Consider the following 16,748-nt stretch of genomic DNA (forward strand, 5'->3'; position numbering starts at 1 on the left):
GCCCGCCCTCCCTCGCTCGCCCGCCCTCCCTCGCTCGCCCGCCCTCCCTCGCTCGCCCGCCCTCCCTCGCTCGCCCGCCCTCCCTCGCTCGCTCGCCCTCCCTCGCTCGCTCGCCCTCCCTCGCTCGCTCGCCCTCCCTCGCTCGCTCGCCCTCCCTCGCTCGCTCGCCCTCCCTCGCTCGCTCGCCCTCCCTCGCTCGCTCGCTCGCCCTCCCTCGCTCGCTCGCTCGCCCTCCCTCGCTCGCTCGCCCTCCCTCGCTCGCTCGCCCTCCCTCGCTCGCTCGCCCTCCCTCCCTCGCTCGCCCTCCCTCGCTCGCTCGCCCTCCCTCGCTCGCTCGCGCTCCCTCGCTCGCTCGCCCTCCCTCGCTCGCTTGCTCGCCCTCCCTCGCTCGCTTGCTCGCCCTCCCTCGCTCGCTCGCCCTCCCTCGCTCGCTCGCCCTCCCTCGCTCGCTCGCCCTCCCTCGCTCGCTCGCTCGCCCTCCCTCGCTCGCTCGCTCGCCCTCCCTCGCTCGCTCGCTCGCCCTCCCTCGCTCGCTCGCTCGCCCTCCCTCGCTCGCTCGCTCGCCCCTCCCTCGCTCGCTCGCTCGCCCTCCCTCGCTCCCTCGCTCGCCCTCCTCGCTCGCTCCCCTCGCTCGCCCTCCCTCGCTCGCTCGCTCGCCCTCCCTCGCTCGCTCGCTCGCTCGCCCTCCCTCGCTCGCTCGCTCGCCCTCCCTCGCTCGCTCGCTCGCTCGCCCTCCCTCGCTCGCTCGCTCGCCCTCCCTCGCTCGCTCGCTCGCCCTCCCTCCCTCGCTCGCTCGCCCTCCCTCCCTCGCTCGCTCGCCCTCCCTCCCTCGCTCGCTCGCCCTCCCTCCCTCGCTCGCTCGCCCTCCCTCCCTCGCTCGCTCGCTCTCCCTCCCTCGCTCGCTCGCTCTCCCTCGCTCGCTCGCTCGCTCGCTCTCCCTCCCTCGCTCGCTCGCTCTCCCTCCCTCCCTCGCTCGCTCGCTCTCCCTCCCTCGCTCGCTCTCCCTCCCTCCCTCGCTCGCTCTCCCTCGCTCGCTCTCCCTCCCTCGCTCTCCCTCCCTCGCTCTCCCTCCCTCGCTCTCCCTCCCTTGCTCGCTCTCCCTCGCTCGCTCTCCCTCCCTCGCTCTCCCTCCCTCGCTCTCCCTCCCTCGCTCTCCCTCCCTCGCTCTCCCTCCCTCGCTCTCCCTCCCTCGCTCTCCCTCCCTCCCTCGCTCTCCCTCCCTCGCTCGCTCTCCCTCCCTCGCTCGCTCTCCCTCCCTCGCTCGCTCTCCCTCCCTCGCTCGCTCTCCCTCCCTCGCTCGCTCTCCCTCCCTCGCTCGCTCTCCCTCGCTCGCTCGCTCTCCCTCGCTCGCTCGCTCTCCCTCCCTCGCTCGCTCTCGCTCGCTCGCTCGCTCTCCCTCGCTCGCTCGCTCTCCCTCGCTCGCTCGCTCTCCCTCGCTCGCTCGCTCTCCCTCGCTCGCTCGCTCTCCCTCGCTCGCTCGCTCTCCCTCGCTCGCTCGCTCTCCCTCGCTCGCTCGCTCTCCCTCCCTCGCTCGCTCTCCCTCCCTCGCTCGCTCTCCCTCCCTCGCTCGCTCTCCCTCCCTCGCTCGCTCTCCCTCCCTCGCTCGCTCTCCCTCCCTCGCTCGCTCTCCCTCCCTCGCTCGCTCTCCCTCCCTCGCTCGCTCTCCCTCCCTCGCTCGCTCTCCCTCGCTCGCTCGCTCTCCCTCCCTCGCTCGCTCGCTCTCCCTCCCTCGCTCGCTCGCTCTCCCTCCCTCGCTCGCTCGCTCTCCCTCCCTCGCTCGCTCGCTCTCCCTCGCTCGCTCGCTCGCTCTCCCTCCCTCGCTCGCTCGCTCTCCCTCCCTCGCTCGCTCGCTCTCCCTCCCTCGCTCGCTCGCTCTCCCTCCCTCGCTCGCTCGCTCTCCCTCCCTCGCTCGCTCGCTCTCCCTCCCTCGCTCGCTCGCTCTCCCTCCCTCGCTCGCTCGCTCTCCCTCCCTCGCTCGCTCGCTCTCCCTCCCTCGCTCGCTCGCTCTCCCTCCCTCGCTCGCTCGCTCTCCCTCCCTCGCTCGCTCGCTCTCCCTCCCTCGCTCGCTCGCTCTCCCTCCCTCGCTCGCTCGCTCTCCCTCCCTCGCTCGCTCGCTCTCCCTCCCTCGCTCGCTCGCTCGCTCTCCCTCCCTCGCTCGCTCGCTCTCCCTCCCTCGCTCGCTCGCTCTCCCTCCCTCGCTCGCTCGCTCGCTCTCCCTCCCTCGCTCGCTCGCTCGCTCGCTCTCCCTCCCTCGCTCGCTCGCTCGCTCTCCCTCCCTCGCTCGCTCGCTCGCTCTCCCTCCCTCGCTCGCTCGCTCGCTCTCCCTCCCTCGCTCGCTCGCTCGCTCTCCCTCCCTCGCTCGCTCGCTCGCTCTCCCTCCCTCGCTCGCTCGCTCTCCCTCCCTCGCTCGCTCGCTCGCTCTCCCTCCCTCGCTCGCTCGCTCGCTCTCCCTCCCTCGCTCGCTCGCTCGCTCTCCCTCCCTCGCTCGCTCGCTCTCGCTCCCTCGCTCGCTCGCTCTCGCTCCCTCGCTCGCTCGCTCTCCCTCCCTCGCTCGCTCGCTCTCCCTCCCTCGCTCGCTCGCTCTCCCTCCCTCGCTCGCTCGCTCTCCCCTCCCTCGCTCGCTCGCTCTCCCTCCCTCGCCTCGCTCGCTCTCCCTCCCTCCCTCGCTCGCTCGCTCTCCCTCCCTCGCTCGCTCGCTCTCCCTCCCTCGCTCGCTCGCTCTCCCTCCCTCGCTCGCTCGCTCTCCCTCCCTCGCTCGCTCGCTCTCCCTCCGCTCGCTCGCTCGCTCGCTCTCCCTCCCTCGCTCGCTCGCTCTCCCTCCCTCGCTCGCTCGCTCGCTCTCCCTCCCTCGCTCGCTCGCTCGCTCTCCCTCCCTCGCTCGCTCGCTCTCCCTCCCTCGCTCGCTCGCTCTCCCTCCCTCGCTCGCTCGCTCTCCCTCCCTCGCTCGCTCGCTCGCTCTCCCTCCCTCGCTCGCTCGCTCTCCCTCCCTCGCTCGCTCGCTCTCCCTCCCTCGCTCGCTCGCTCTCCCCTCGCTCGCTCGCTCGCTCTCCCTCCCTCGCTCTCCCTCCCCCTGCGCCCCTCTCTCGCTCTCTCGCCCCCTGCGCTCCTCTCTCCCTGCCCAGTTTTCTGCTCCTTTTAGAATTAGTCTCTGTTATTATCTTTGCTACAATCTGATTGTCCATGATTCCTTCAGTGGGAGACAATGTTACAGCTCCACAATGTGCTGCAGTTGATTGACAGGCTATCAGCATGTCTACTCCCCTGAGACATAAAGGCACATGGATTGGACACGAGAGGCTGGAGCCCAGTAAGTAACCTACATTTCATTGGATGAGTGAATCTGAGCTAGGCCTGTATGAGCTAACCCTTTGCTGCCTCAAACTGTCAAGGGATTGGAATAGTGGTGGGATTCTGACCTCAGAAGAGCATTATAAAGTACTAAACAAAAACAGAATTACCTGGAAAAACTCAGGTCTGGCAGCATCGGCGGAGAAGAAAAGAGTTGACGTTTCGAGTCCTCATGACCCTTCACACATTATAAAGTACTGTGTGGCTGTGTTTCACGTCAGCTTTCAGGGGCAGTGCCTATGAGTTCAGACTGCTGTGTAATCGCTGTGGGATTCACTATTTACATAATACTTGGGAGCTACTGATTAGTGAGCCTGCAAACTTTGTGCACAGTCGAGATATTGACCATGGGAAACGTGGAATTGAACTGGTGTTGCATGTGACAGATGCTTTAATTGGTCCTGGGTAGCAAAGCGTTTGGTAAGATCAGCAATATTTCATTTCTAGAAGGGCCCTTGCTGATGGTCAGTAGTCTGGAGTTTTGGGTACACTATTGCAGTCTCAAAAAACAGAGATTGCTATAGGGTTAATGAAGGAAAGCACTGAATTGAACCGATGAGACACTTGTGAAAGTATATCGAAGAGCATATGTTAAACAAACAAGCCTCTTGAAATGCATTACTGCAGTGGGCTCCTACCACCAGGTACTTCAAAGACAATTGCCAGTACTTAAGGTATGTAAGGTAGCAAATTTAAAAAAAAATTAATGATTTTGAGGTCTTTAACTATCAAAGATCAGGGTCTTTATGTAAAGTTCACAGCAGCAGATCACTTAGTGTTGCAGAAATTGACAAACTGCTGTGTCTAAACCCCGAGGTGGAATTCAGGGAGCTCTCGAGTTTCGTGTAGAGGGCAGAGCTTGTTTTCTCTGGTGTTTTATACAACTTGTCATTCACTAGTGATATGTTAAAAAAAAAAAGTGATTCCTTTGAATGCTGTGGAATTTTACAGTTCACTGGAGATGATCACTTTGCCAGGACAATTTAAAATCTGAGTTATGGTTAGGTAAGGTAATCTGATTTTTACTGTATTTTTTAATTTGGTACCTTGGCTACAGTAAATAGAGTTTAAGTTATACATAAATTGCTGATTAACGCTAGTTACTGTTTCCAAATACAGCAGGCCCAACATGGAGAAGTGTGTTCTCCAATATAATTGTGCTTGTTGCTCTCTATACGGGAGTGGGTTTTTTTTTTTGAGATTAATAAATTTGGCTCCTCCTTGTGTCAGACTGCTTGTGTGATGTGTCAAAGTGTTCATAATTCCACTTGAAGGGGGGGGGAACCTCCATGGAAGGATTTGGCAAACCTAATTTTCCTCATTCAGCAGCTTGCACTCAATACATAAAGTGGCAGGATTGAAATGAATTGTCTGTCTGTCTGTCTCTTCCCCCGCCCCCCCTGCCGCCTGTGATGATCCTTTTGAAGTTGTTCATGTTTGGGCTGTTTTGAAATTTGGGGTGCTTTGCACAGTGATGTAGTTTTGCAGGAGCAAATCTCCACAATGAGCCTTGATTACTCTGTCAATGAATAAGGTGGATTAGGAGGGACTGTTGGGAGGCCCTGCTTGCAGAAGGAAAGGGGGCGAAGGAAAGTTTCTGACTTTGGCTCGTAACAGAATGCCCATTCTTATCTACAAATGGACATGGTTACCCAGCTCTGAATGAGTCGAAATGTTAACTCTGTTGTTTTCTCCACAGACGCTGTCAGACCTGCTGAGTTTTTCCCAGCATTTCCAGTTTTTTATTTCAGATTTCCAGCATCCACAGTGTTTTGCTTTTATCTTGTGGCTACTCTAGAACAAGCTAATGCAAAAATGTCTGTGTGGAGTTGAAGGTTTTATATTGTAAATTGTCAGCTGTCTACTTCAGTGCAAATGTCCGTGTATGATGGGTTTTTTTAAAATATCTACATTATACAATTTTCAGTAAATGACATCAATGTTTTTTGAATGAAGCTTTGGAAGAATTATTTTGGCATTGTAACTGTGTCCCTTTTTAATGATGTATTAAGATGAGACTCTGGAATGGATGGACTGCAAGTGTCCAGCACCTAGTGGTTAAAGGAAGAATAAATGAGGGTGGCCACAGATATCCATTGAAAAACCTTCATACTGTGGCATAAATAAACTTAACATGATGCTAAACTTTGCATCTGGTTGTCATGGACATTTTTAAAGGCCTGTATTTCCCGCTTTTAAAATTGGCCCTCGATTTGACAAACATTCTTTTCCTGCAGGATCCTGTTTTGAGCTTTAATGTCCAGTGTTGGAATAGCTTCAGTGCAATGTTCCTGTTGGCAGGTGCGAACAATGTAACTTGCGGCGATCTCCTCTTGATTTTCATTTATCATTTAATATCCTAGTTCTGTAAAGTTTTCAGTGGAACCGTTTTTGGGAGTAAATACATGTTAACAGTTTGATACGTGTTAATGTTTGAGGCCAATGTTTGGTGCCATTTAACTGAATTTTAATGAGAGAAATTGGTCTTAACAAAGTGATAATTTGAAGCCACTTCCCTAAAACAGTGTTTTGTGCTGAGAATATATGTTTGTGTGTGTCCGTCTGTCCCTGTCTCTGCCTTGCCCCGGCCCCTCAGTCCCCGCCTTTCCCTGGCCCCCTGTCTCTGTCCCTGCCTCTCCCCCCCCCCCCCCCCCCCCCCCCCCCCCCCCCCCCCCAGCCTCTCCCCGGTCCCCCCTGCCACTCCCCGCCCATCTGTCCCAAGAAAAGGAATTTGTGGAATGTCTACGAGATGGCTTTTTGGAGCAGCTTGTGGTGGAGCCCACTAGGGAACAGGCAATTCTAGATTTAGTGATGTGTAATGAGGCAGATTTGATAAGGGAGCTTAAGGTGAAGGAACCCTTAGGAGGAAGTGACCATAATATGACAGAATTTACCCTGCAATTTGAGAGGAAAAAGTTGGAATCAGATGTAACGGTATTACAGTTGAATAAAGGCAACTACGGAGGCGTGAGGGAGGAGCTGGCCAGAATTGACTGGGAGATGAGCCTAGCAGGAAAGACAGTGGAACAGCAATGGCAGGAGTTTCTGGGAGTAATTTGGGAGACACAGCAAAAATTCATCCCTAGGAAGAAGCAGCATACTAAAGGGAGGACGAGGCAACCATGGCTGACAAGGGAAGTCAGGGACATCATAAAAGCTAAAGAGAAAGCATGCAATGTGGCAAAGAGCAGTGGGAAACCAGGGGATTGGGAAACCTACAAAGACCAACAGAGGACAGCTAAAAAAGAAATAAGGAGGGAGAAGATTAATTATGAGGATAAACTACCCAGTAATATAAAAGAAGATTGCAAGAGTTTTTTTAGATATATACAGGGTAAGAGAGAGGCAAAAGTGGACATTGGGCCCCTGGAAAATGATGCTAGAGAAGGAGTAATGGGGAACAAAGAAATGGCAGAGGAACTGAATAGGTACTTTGCATCAGTCTTCACGGTGGAAGACATGAGTAACATCCCCAAAGTTCAAGAGAGTCGGGGCGCAGAGGTGAGTATGGTGGCCATTACCAAGGAGAAGGTGCTAGGAAAACTGAAAGGTCTAAAGGTGGATAAATGATCTGGGCCCGATGGATTACACCCCAGAGTTCTGAAGGAGATAGCTGAAGAGATAGTGGAGGCATTAGTGGTGATCTTTCAGGAATCACTGGAGTCAGGGAGGGTCCCAGAGGACTGGAATATCGTTAACGTAACCCCCGTGTTTAAGAAAGGAGTGAGACAAAAGACGGGAAATTACAGGCCGATTAGCCTGACCTCGGTCGTTGGTAAGATTTTACAGTCCATTATTAAGGATGAGATTTCAGAATACTTGGAAGTGCATGGTAAAATAGGTCAAAGTCAGCATGGTTTCATCAAGGGGAGGTCATGCCTGACAAATCTGTTAGAATTCTTTGAGGAGGTAATGAGTAGGTTAGACAAAGGAGAGCCAATGGATGTTATCTACTTGGACTTCCAGAAGGCCTTTGACAAGGTGCTGCACAGGAGGCTGCTCAGTAAGATAAGAGCCCATGGTGTTAGAGGCAAGGTACTAGCATGGATAGAAGATTGGCTGTCTGGCAGGAGGCAGAGAGTGGGGATAAGGGGGTCCTTCTCAGGATGGCAGCCGGTGACTAGTGGAGTTCCGCAGGGGTCAGTGTTGGGACCACAACTTTTCACTTTATACATTAATGATCTAGATGAAGGAACTGAGGGCATTCTGGCTAAGTTTGCAGATGATACAAAGATAGGTGGAGGGACAGGTATTATTGAGGAGGCAGGGAGGCTGCAGAAGGATTTGGACAGGTTAGGAGAATGGGCAAAGAAGTGGCAGATGGAATATAACGTGGGGAAGTGTGAGGTCATGCACTTTAGTAGGAAGAATAGAGGCATAGACTATTTTCTAAATGGGGAGAGAATTCAGAAATCTGGAGTGCAAAGGGACTTGGGAGTCCTAGTCCAGGATTCTCTTAAGCTTAACTTGCAGGTTGAGTCGGTAGTTAGGAAGGCAAATGCAATGTTGGCATTTATTTCGAGAGGACTAGAATATTAAAGCAGGGATGTGCTGCTGAGGCTTTATAAGGCTCTGGTCAGACCACATTTAGAATATTGTGAGCAATTTTGGGCCCCGTATCTCAGGAAGGATGTTCTGGCCCTGGAGAGGGTCCAGAGGAGGTTCACGAGAACAATCCCAGGAATGAAAGACTTAACATATGAGGAACGTTTGAGGACTCTGGGTCTATATTCGATGGAGTTTAGAAGGATGAGGGGGGATCTGATTGAAACTTACAGAATACTGAAAGGCCTGGATAGAGTGGACGTGGGGAAGATGTTTCCATTAGTAGGAGAGACTAGGACCCGAGGGCACAGCCTCGGAGTAAAGGGAAGACCTTTTAGAACAGAGATGAGGAGAAACTTCTTTAGCCAGAGAGTGGTGAACCTATGGAATTCATTGCCACAGAAGGATGTGGAGGCCAGGTCATTGAGTGTACTTAAGACCGAGATAGATAGGTTCTTGATTGGTAAGGGGATCAAAGGTTACGGGGAGAAGGCGGGAGAATGGGGTTGAGAAACTTATCAGCCACGACTGAATGGCGGAGCAGACTCGATGGGCCAAATGGCCTATGTCTGCTCCTATGTCTTATGGTCTTATGGCCCCCGTCCTGGCCTCTCCCTGGCCCCCTCCCCGGCCCCCGCCCCTCCCCAGCCCCTCTGTCCCTGTCCCCTGTCCCTGTCCCTCCCCGGCCCCTCTGTCCCTGTCCCCTGTCCCTGTCCCTCCCCGGCCCCTCTGTCCCTGTCCCCTGTCCCTGTCCCTCCCCGGCCCCTCTGTCCCTGTCCCTGCTCCTCCCCAGTCCCTCTGTCCCTGTCCCCTGTCCCTGTCCCCTGTCCCTGTCCCTCCCCGGCCCCTCTGTCCCTGTCCCTGCTCCTCCCCGGTCCCTCTGTCCCTGTCCCCGGCCCCTCCCCGGACCCTCTGTCCCTGTCCCCGGCCCCTGTGTCCCTGCCCCTCCCCAGACCCTCTGTCCCTGTCCCTGTCTTGCCCCTGCCTGTCTGCCTGCTTGTCTGTCTGTCTGTCTGTCTGTCTCTGCCTTTCTAGCCTAAACATTGAGGCAACATGACGATGGCTTGATTTGCAATATTACTTTTCGGAAAGAAACGTGAATCAGAAACAATAATTATGCTTTAAGTCTAAAGAGCAAGTTCTATGGAGGGTGGGGAAGAGGCAAAGCTGACAGGGACAGGTCCAAGGTTCAGTTTAAATGCTGACTAAGTGCTGGAGCTCAGAATGCACAAACTCTCACCAGCACTGGCAAGCTAGAAAGTGAAGGGTGGGGTGGTTTGGATTGGTAGTGTACATTCTGTTTTCAGAGTATGTGCAATGTTAGCGAACCAGTTGGATCAGTTTGAACTGCTCTTTAGCGCTGGGTCCATGACAAATTCTCATGTTTGAAAATGGACAGTGAAGAATGACCTTAGATATTACAGTATTGCTTAGTGTGCCGGAGAGATTGTACCTGCTCTGTATGGTGTTGGCTTGTGGGGCTGCCAGTATTGAACTTCACTGCTCACATATAGAAGCAAGATTTCCTTTGAGACTGAAGATCACTAAGGATTCACAGCTGCCTTGAAACACGAGGTAAAGTAGGAGTAATTTACAATAAATCTCACCTCTGGGCAGACCTAAAGTAAACCTTCAAGCTCATTGCTAAAGCAATCCTAAAACTAACCCTGTTTCCCACTCTCTTCCTCCACCTCTACCCTTCCATTTTCTTCTAACTATCCATACGCCATGATTAGGGCATGTATGTTTGCCGTGTTCACCATGGTTAGGGCATGTATGTTTGCCGTGTTCGCCATGGTTAGGGCATGTATGTTTGCCATGTTCGCCATGGTTAGGGCATGTGTTACATAGAGTGTGGGATTATTTAAAGGTCCTTTTGTTTTTTAAAATGAAATCTCACTAGCTTCTGCTGCTGTTTTGATCATTGGCAAGTTTTGCTTACAGTTTAGATACAGAAGGACATGGTAGCTTTAAATCAATCTCGCAGAGTTTATTTCATCACTGTTTATATTAGCACTTTTTGATGATAGTTGGTACCAGTGAATATGAAATTGTCATTGTAAATAGGGCTTGTGTTCGTGTAATTAAAGATTTTATAATTTTTCTGGTTTTTAATTTAAATATGACCCATTTCCAAACTTGAAAACAGCAAAACCCTTTTGCAATGAAAAATCTAATTTTAGTTTTGACCTTATGATCTCCGTCTCTCTGTTCATAGTTCAGGCTCCAAGGAAGGACAATGTCCTGGTTTGCGATCGATGAAAGTTTAGTCCATTTTTCCGGATTTAATTCAATGTGCACGTAATCAATGAATTTTCGTCCTGGAAATGCTTTTCTCTAAGCCATTCGTACTGTACAGAATTTCTTTGGCCATGTGTTGTTCAACACTTCCCCTCTATGTGACAAAATCTCTTGTTGATTTCCTGGATTAATGTTCAAAGGAGTCTTTATGGCTAGTTCCTTTACATTGGCAATAACTCTTTGATTTGAATAACAAGGGTTTTGTATGGTGTGTTTCAAAATTAAAGAAAGGAAATGTTTACTGCAAATGTGTGAAGTGTTAATATTGCACTATCAACATCCTCTAAACAGAGGCTTCTATATCATGGAATCTGTCTTCCAGAATCATGTAGCATATAAACACCACATTCTAGTTGGGCTGAATGGCCTGTGCTCGTGATGTATATTTGATGTAATTAAATTTGTTCACTGTATTAATTTATCATTGTAATCCCCTACACTAAACAGTTCTGAGATGCTATTAGTTTAATTCAGGATTTCCCAGAAGTTTTGCAGCTATTCAGTTAAAAGCCAGAAATTGGCAGGAGAGGGGAAGTTGCCTGAAAACCGTTGAGTCTGACGAGATCAGGAATTAAAGTTCTTTGTGGTGTTTGCGCTGGTGAAAGCTGATCAACACAGTTCAGAATTCTGTTAGTTAGACGCACAGAGATGTTCAAACTAAGTAAAGCTGCCTTCACTGGGGGAGATTAACCTGTTCAACATCTGTTTGTCACACAGATACTGTACTTGTGTTTATCCAGTTACTGGAGGGTTTATCCTGTGAACTTTGTGTGTGTGTTACTGTAAGTAATCATGAACCCTGGGATGTATTTCAGAGTAAAATACCGAACAGGCCACAAAGGTTTGCTTCTGGGAGCAGCTGTACAACTGTGAACAAGACGACTGTGTAAATAGCCTTAAAGCTTTAACCCCTTATAAAAGTGATGTTAATTCTGAGCTGCTGCTGTTCAGTTGGAGTGACAATGGTATGGGATCCTCTCCTTTTGAAATAAGTTTTCAGTGAATGCACTCATTTCTGAAAAACACAAACCCTTTTCACAGAAATGTTTGGATCATCTCAGTAACTAACACTGCAACTCCAAACTTTAATGGTTCCTGTTTTTCTTAGTTGTTTAGTTCTGGTTAATGTTTCCACCTGTATTGAAGATTTACCTTGTTCTTTGACTTGTATCCTATCATTGTTTACGTAAATTTTAGAAAGACAAAGGAGAGCTGATATTAAAGATTATCCAAGTGCCTTCAATAATGTTAGTAAAAGAAAGAGGCACTAGCTGTTGTTATGGGAGTGACAGTGTGGGTAGTGTATGAATCATTTGACTGTGGGTAGCAGAGGAATTGGAGTGAAGTAGACAGGCAGGCTCTGACTTTATCTCCCGCACCTTCTCTCCCTTCAGTCCTGCACAGTAGCAATGTCAGAACTGCTAATTCTGTTTAATTTGAGATTAACAAGTAAAGTTGAATATAAATAGTTGTTTGGCAGTACAGAACTTGCTGAAAAAAGAGTTTTGTTTTTGTCGAAGCTTTTCATCTTGCACTCGTCAGGACAAACGCAAGAAAATATCAATGTCGGGGAAACGGCAACTTTATACTGTATGAGAAAAGAGCACTGATTGGTAGCAAGTGGACACAATCAGCACCCTCTTCTCATACAATATAAATGTGCCGTTTCCCCTGACGTTGATATTCCTGCGATTGTCCTGATGAGTGCAAGATGATAAGCTTCGACAAAAAATAATTATTTTCAGCAATACTCAAAATTGAATATCTTGTGTTTATTGCCTGTGGGATCTGAATCCAAAAGGGAAAGTTGGAGCATATTCCACTCTCCCTGTGCTCTTTACGGGTCTGTATACTGAATAGTTCACTACCTGCATGGAGTAATTTACGTTATGAAGAAACCCAATGCCAATAGCTGAGATTCAAACTAGCCTGAACAATTAGTAAGTAGAGTTGTTTCCAGTTTTTTTATGTAGGAACAGTGTTTGCTAAATAGATCTTGTTTGGTACACCATTTAAATAGTGAACAGTAGGATTGTTTGGATAATGCCAGTGACAAACAAGTTGTGTTACTGTGGTATCACGCTAGGGCCAATGTGGTATTCGGTTTTATAAATTAGACACTTTCAGTTCCTCTGGTTTGTAAATAAAATTAAAGGAATAGCAAAATTCTGTAACATTTTGGAGGAATCGCAATAGTTTTGAGTGGTGATTTTGTTATAATGAAGAGCAGGGGAGGTCTCCCAGTGTTCTGGGCAATATTTATCCCTTACCAATACCTTTATATAAAAAAAACAGATTATCTGTTCATTCTTGCATTGCTGTGTGTGGGATATTGCTGTGTGCAATTTGACTATTGGGTTCCCTATATTATGGGGAAAGGGTGGGAGAGTCAGACTAACTGAGTTGTTCTTGCAAAGAACCAGCAGGGGAACGACAGGCTGAATGGTCTCTTTCTGGAACATTCTATCATTTACCACAGTGACTTCACTTCAAACATGATTCATTGGCTGTGTAGCACTCTGGGACGTCCCAAGGTTGTGAAAGGTGCTATAGAAGTGCAAGTCTTTTTTCCTTCTTTTGTATCGGTTAAAGATGTGTGCTTCTAATGGGCCTGTCAGAGTTTGTTTATCTTTCCTCTACTGACATTCCCCTGCCCCTGTGTTTAACTGGATCAAATGTTCCCAGGGTCAGATGCTACATTTTACAATTTTCTTTTTTCAGTTTTTTTTTTTAAAAACAGTAAAATCAGACTCTAGATTTGTGTGACGGCTTGCAGAAGCCGGACAGTTGATCATACCTGCTGCTCACGCTGCTGATGGTCATCGTGTGGAATGTAGCTGCTGTCTTCATTCACGCAAACCTGCATCTGCTAGTCTTTCTGAAGTACATCCCATCCCACTGCTGTATCCTGTTCATCACTCTCTCCCCTCCTTTTTGAGGCGCTCTTCAAACATCTCAGCCGCCGGTTCTTAATATTTCAACTTCTGGCTGTGTTGATTTATCTCTGTTTACTATCGTGGGAAGCATCTTGGGCACTCCCCCAAGTTTAAAGGTGTGATTTAAATAAAAGTTGTTGTTGCACATGTTGTTTGAACTAGGATCAAAAGAAAAGGTCTGATTGAAACTAGCAGTCCTGTATCATTCTATGTTCCTTGTTAAATACAAAATATTGAGCTGCTGTTAGCTCTGTCATAACATTTCTCCATTTTAGATTGTCTTCTGTAAATGCAGTATCTCACCCCAAGTCACTTCTCCTTTGACTTTGCTTTTTCCAGAATGTGGAGGATACGATACTGTGAAGTATTCTGTATTTCCCCACTGCAGTGGATTACTCTGGTGATGTGTTTAAACGAGAATCTCTGCATGTAAACCTCCGCTCTAGAAACACTTAAATTTTCCTGCCTCTGAAGTAATATTAGTATTTTACGGTGGACACTTGATGTAGTATTTTACAGTGATGTTTTGAGAACGTGTACAAGCTTGGCTTTTTAACTTGATGTGTTGTGGGCAACACCAAACTGAAATAATGCAGAAGATGGAATTCCAAAATAAAAACAGGGAATTCTAGAAATCTCCAGGTTGGACAGCACCTGGGGAGAGAGAGAGAAAGTTAACATTTCAGATCCATCACCTCTCAGAACTGGAAAAAGTTGAAGATGTAGCAGGTCTTGGGAAAGCACAAGGGTGGGGGAAGGGGTGCTGGAACCAAAGGGAAGGTCTGTGATAGGGTAGATAGCAAGAGTGATTGAAATGCCAGAAGGGATGATGATGCAAAACAAAAGAAGATGGTAATGGAGCAAGTAAAGAAAGACAAGATGGGTCTTGGAGGAGGTGTGAGCGCCGGGGTCTTGGAGGAGGTGTGAGCGCCGGGGTCTTGGAGGAGGTGTGAGCGCCGGGGTCTTGGAGGAGGTGTGAGCGCCGGGGCCTGGAGGAGGTGTGAGCGCCCCACCAAATTAGTGAAGGAGGTGGAATTGTCTCAAAAACACTATTACACTCAAACAGAGAACCAGACACAGGGAACAAAATCAGAAAGATAGCATGCCCACCTTGGTGGGATCCTGACTTGGAAATATATTTGGTTTGGAATGGGAAGCCTAAGCGATGATTTAATACAGGTCCTTAAGATTATGAAAGGGTTTGACAGAGTAGATATGGAGAAAAGGCTTCCACTTGTTCGGGAACCAGAACTAGAAGCCATAAAAATAATAAATCCAACAGAAAATTTCAGGAAAACTTTTTTTTACCCAGAGGGTGACGAGAATGTGGAACTTGCTCCCACAGGAAGTGATTGTGGTGAATGGTATAGATACTTTTAAGGGGGAAGTTCGATAATCACGAGGGAAAAAGGAATAGAAGAGCATCTTCATAGGGTGGGAGGAGGCTCATGTGGAGCAGAAACAGCAGCAGAGGGCCTTTGGGCTGAATGGCCTGTTTCTGTGCTATGAACTCAATATCCCATCTCCTAAGTAAACCGAAGGAGTCAAAAAAAATCCCCAACACCAATTCTTCTTAGAGCTGCTGTAAATTTATACTCCGCAACAATACACGTGGACTGAGGTGTGGAAAACTGCTTTTCTGTGTCTTGTTAATTTAAAGGCCTCTATAGGTCCATTTTGGTTCAGACTTTCCCATGGTTTCAACTGGTAATGAAGGACTGAACTTGGCCTGTGAGTGCCCTGGTTGCAGAGGAGCCTGCCCCAGCCCACGGAGAAGGAGCACCCCTACCCCATGCCCTGTTATCGCAGTATGGGCAGGCATGACATTGCACTCCCACCAATGATGCCTATCAGTACAAACTCAAATAACTCGGCACCTCCTTTGGAATCTAGGATCTGAATTCATGAACCTTGAGGGAGATTAGGGGTTAGATTTTTTTTTTGAAGCCTTGTTGAATAGACATTCCGCAAAAACAGCTGCTAACTAACAGAACAGCCCAATTTTGGCCTCTTGAACATCCCTGATTGTTAATCATTTCACTCCACCATTGGTGACTGTGCCTTCAGCTGCCTTGGCCCTGTCTTTGAAATTCCCTTCCTAAACCTCTCCACATGTCTCTCTGTCTCTATCTCTCCCCTTCTTTAAAATGGTCCTTAAACCAACCACCTTGACCATGCTTTCAGTCACCTGTCCCTAATATCTCCTTGAATGGCCCTGTGTTAGAGTTTGTTTTATAATCACCTCTTGGGAAGCACTTAGCAACACTTGACTATGTTAGATGTGCCACCTAAAGTGGCAATTATTGTTTGTAATTATCTGGATAAATGGGTTAGAGTTGTAGGGACATGGACAGAATTAAACTTTCAGAACAACATTCTGCTTGAAGTGATTAGATGAATTATCAGTAGAATTATAACTGAATTAAGCATCTTGTTAAACTGGAATTCATATCTTGAAGATTTGCTTCTTTGTCTTAGGCTGACGTGGACACTTTTTGAGAGTTTTGTTTTCTTGGTTTGACCCTGTGAATTGGGTAGATCGCCTGATCTGATATCTGGAGCGGGAGAGACTGAAGAGATTTTTATAATTACATTGAGCTTGATAATGTGAGGAGACTTATTGAGTATATTTAAGACCGAGATAGATAGGCTCTTGATTGGTAAGGGGATCAAAGGTTATGGGGAGAAGGTGGGAGAACGGGGTTGAGAAACTTATCAGCCATGATTGAATGGCGGAGCAGACTTGATAGGCCAATTGGCCTAATTTCTGCTCCTATGTCTTATGGTTTTATGGAGACAAGAGATTAGGAGAAACTCCTTCATCTAGAGGATTGTTGGAGCATCAAATACGTTGCTGTGAGGAGTGGTTGTGCGTGGGACTACTCATCATTTTAAGAGAAAATTCAATAAATAGTTCACACTGGGGAAGATTCAGGGCAAAGGGGAGAGTGCATGACAGTGGGATTATCTTTAGAGTTGAGACAGACACGAGTGGCTGGATGTCCTCTTGTGTGTTTCTCAAACATGTAGATAACATTTTAGTAAAATATATTTGCTGATGCAGCTTTTTGGATAACCCATAGTGCATTTATATAGCACTTTGCACAGCCACTGGACGTCTCAAAGTGCTTTACAACCAATAAAGTACTTGGAGTGCAGTCACTGTAGGAAACAAAGCAAAGTGATGTGATAAGGATCTACCTTTTGTGATTGATTGAGGGATTAATATTGCCTAGGACATTGGGGAGGACTCCCCTGGATCCTTTTTAAGTAGAGACCATGGGATCTTTACATCCAACTGAAAGGGCTGATGGGGTCTCGGTTTAACCTCTCATCCAAAAGACAGCACCTCCAACAGTGCAGCACTCCTATGGTACTGTTTTGGAGTGTCAGCCTTGATTCTTTTTTTTTGTGCTCAAACCCTGGAGTGGGACTTGAAACCAGAACCGTGTGATTCAGAAGTGAGTGCGCTAACAACTGAGCCACAGTTTGCACATTTCATTTCGTTAATCCTGAAATAATCCCGCAAATGGTAGTTGGTCTGTCAGAATTCCTGCAAGCCCATAATTGTGTAAAACGGTGACGCAGGGAATTTCCTTCCATCAGGAAGCGAAGGAA

The 16,748-nt window shown here is 48.8% G+C and overlaps 1 protein-coding gene across 5 annotated transcripts in view; it reads left to right on the forward strand.

The window, feature by feature from the left end:
* The window catches only part of sertad2b (SERTA domain containing 2b), a 70,774-nt gene that overhangs the window by 35,267 nt on the left and 18,759 nt on the right, over positions 1-16,748 (forward strand). For 3 of the 5 annotated variants that reach the window (XM_041206232.1, XM_041206248.1, XM_041206240.1), the window contains one exon: positions 3,194-3,307. The exons of 1 other annotated variant lie outside the window; for it this stretch is intronic. In XM_041206232.1, coding sequence (XP_041062166.1) covers positions 3,279-3,307 — 29 coding nt within the window. In that variant the 5' untranslated portion in view covers positions 3,194-3,278. Of the gene's footprint in view, positions 1-3,193; positions 3,308-9,346; positions 9,469-16,748 lie in introns of those variants that run through there. One more of the 5 variants, XM_041206279.1, reaches the window with a different exon arrangement.

Source organism: Carcharodon carcharias, chromosome 2 (assembly GCF_017639515.1).
Source record: "Carcharodon carcharias isolate sCarCar2 chromosome 2, sCarCar2.pri, whole genome shotgun sequence".
Lineage (NCBI taxonomy): Eukaryota > Metazoa > Chordata > Chondrichthyes > Lamniformes > Lamnidae > Carcharodon > Carcharodon carcharias.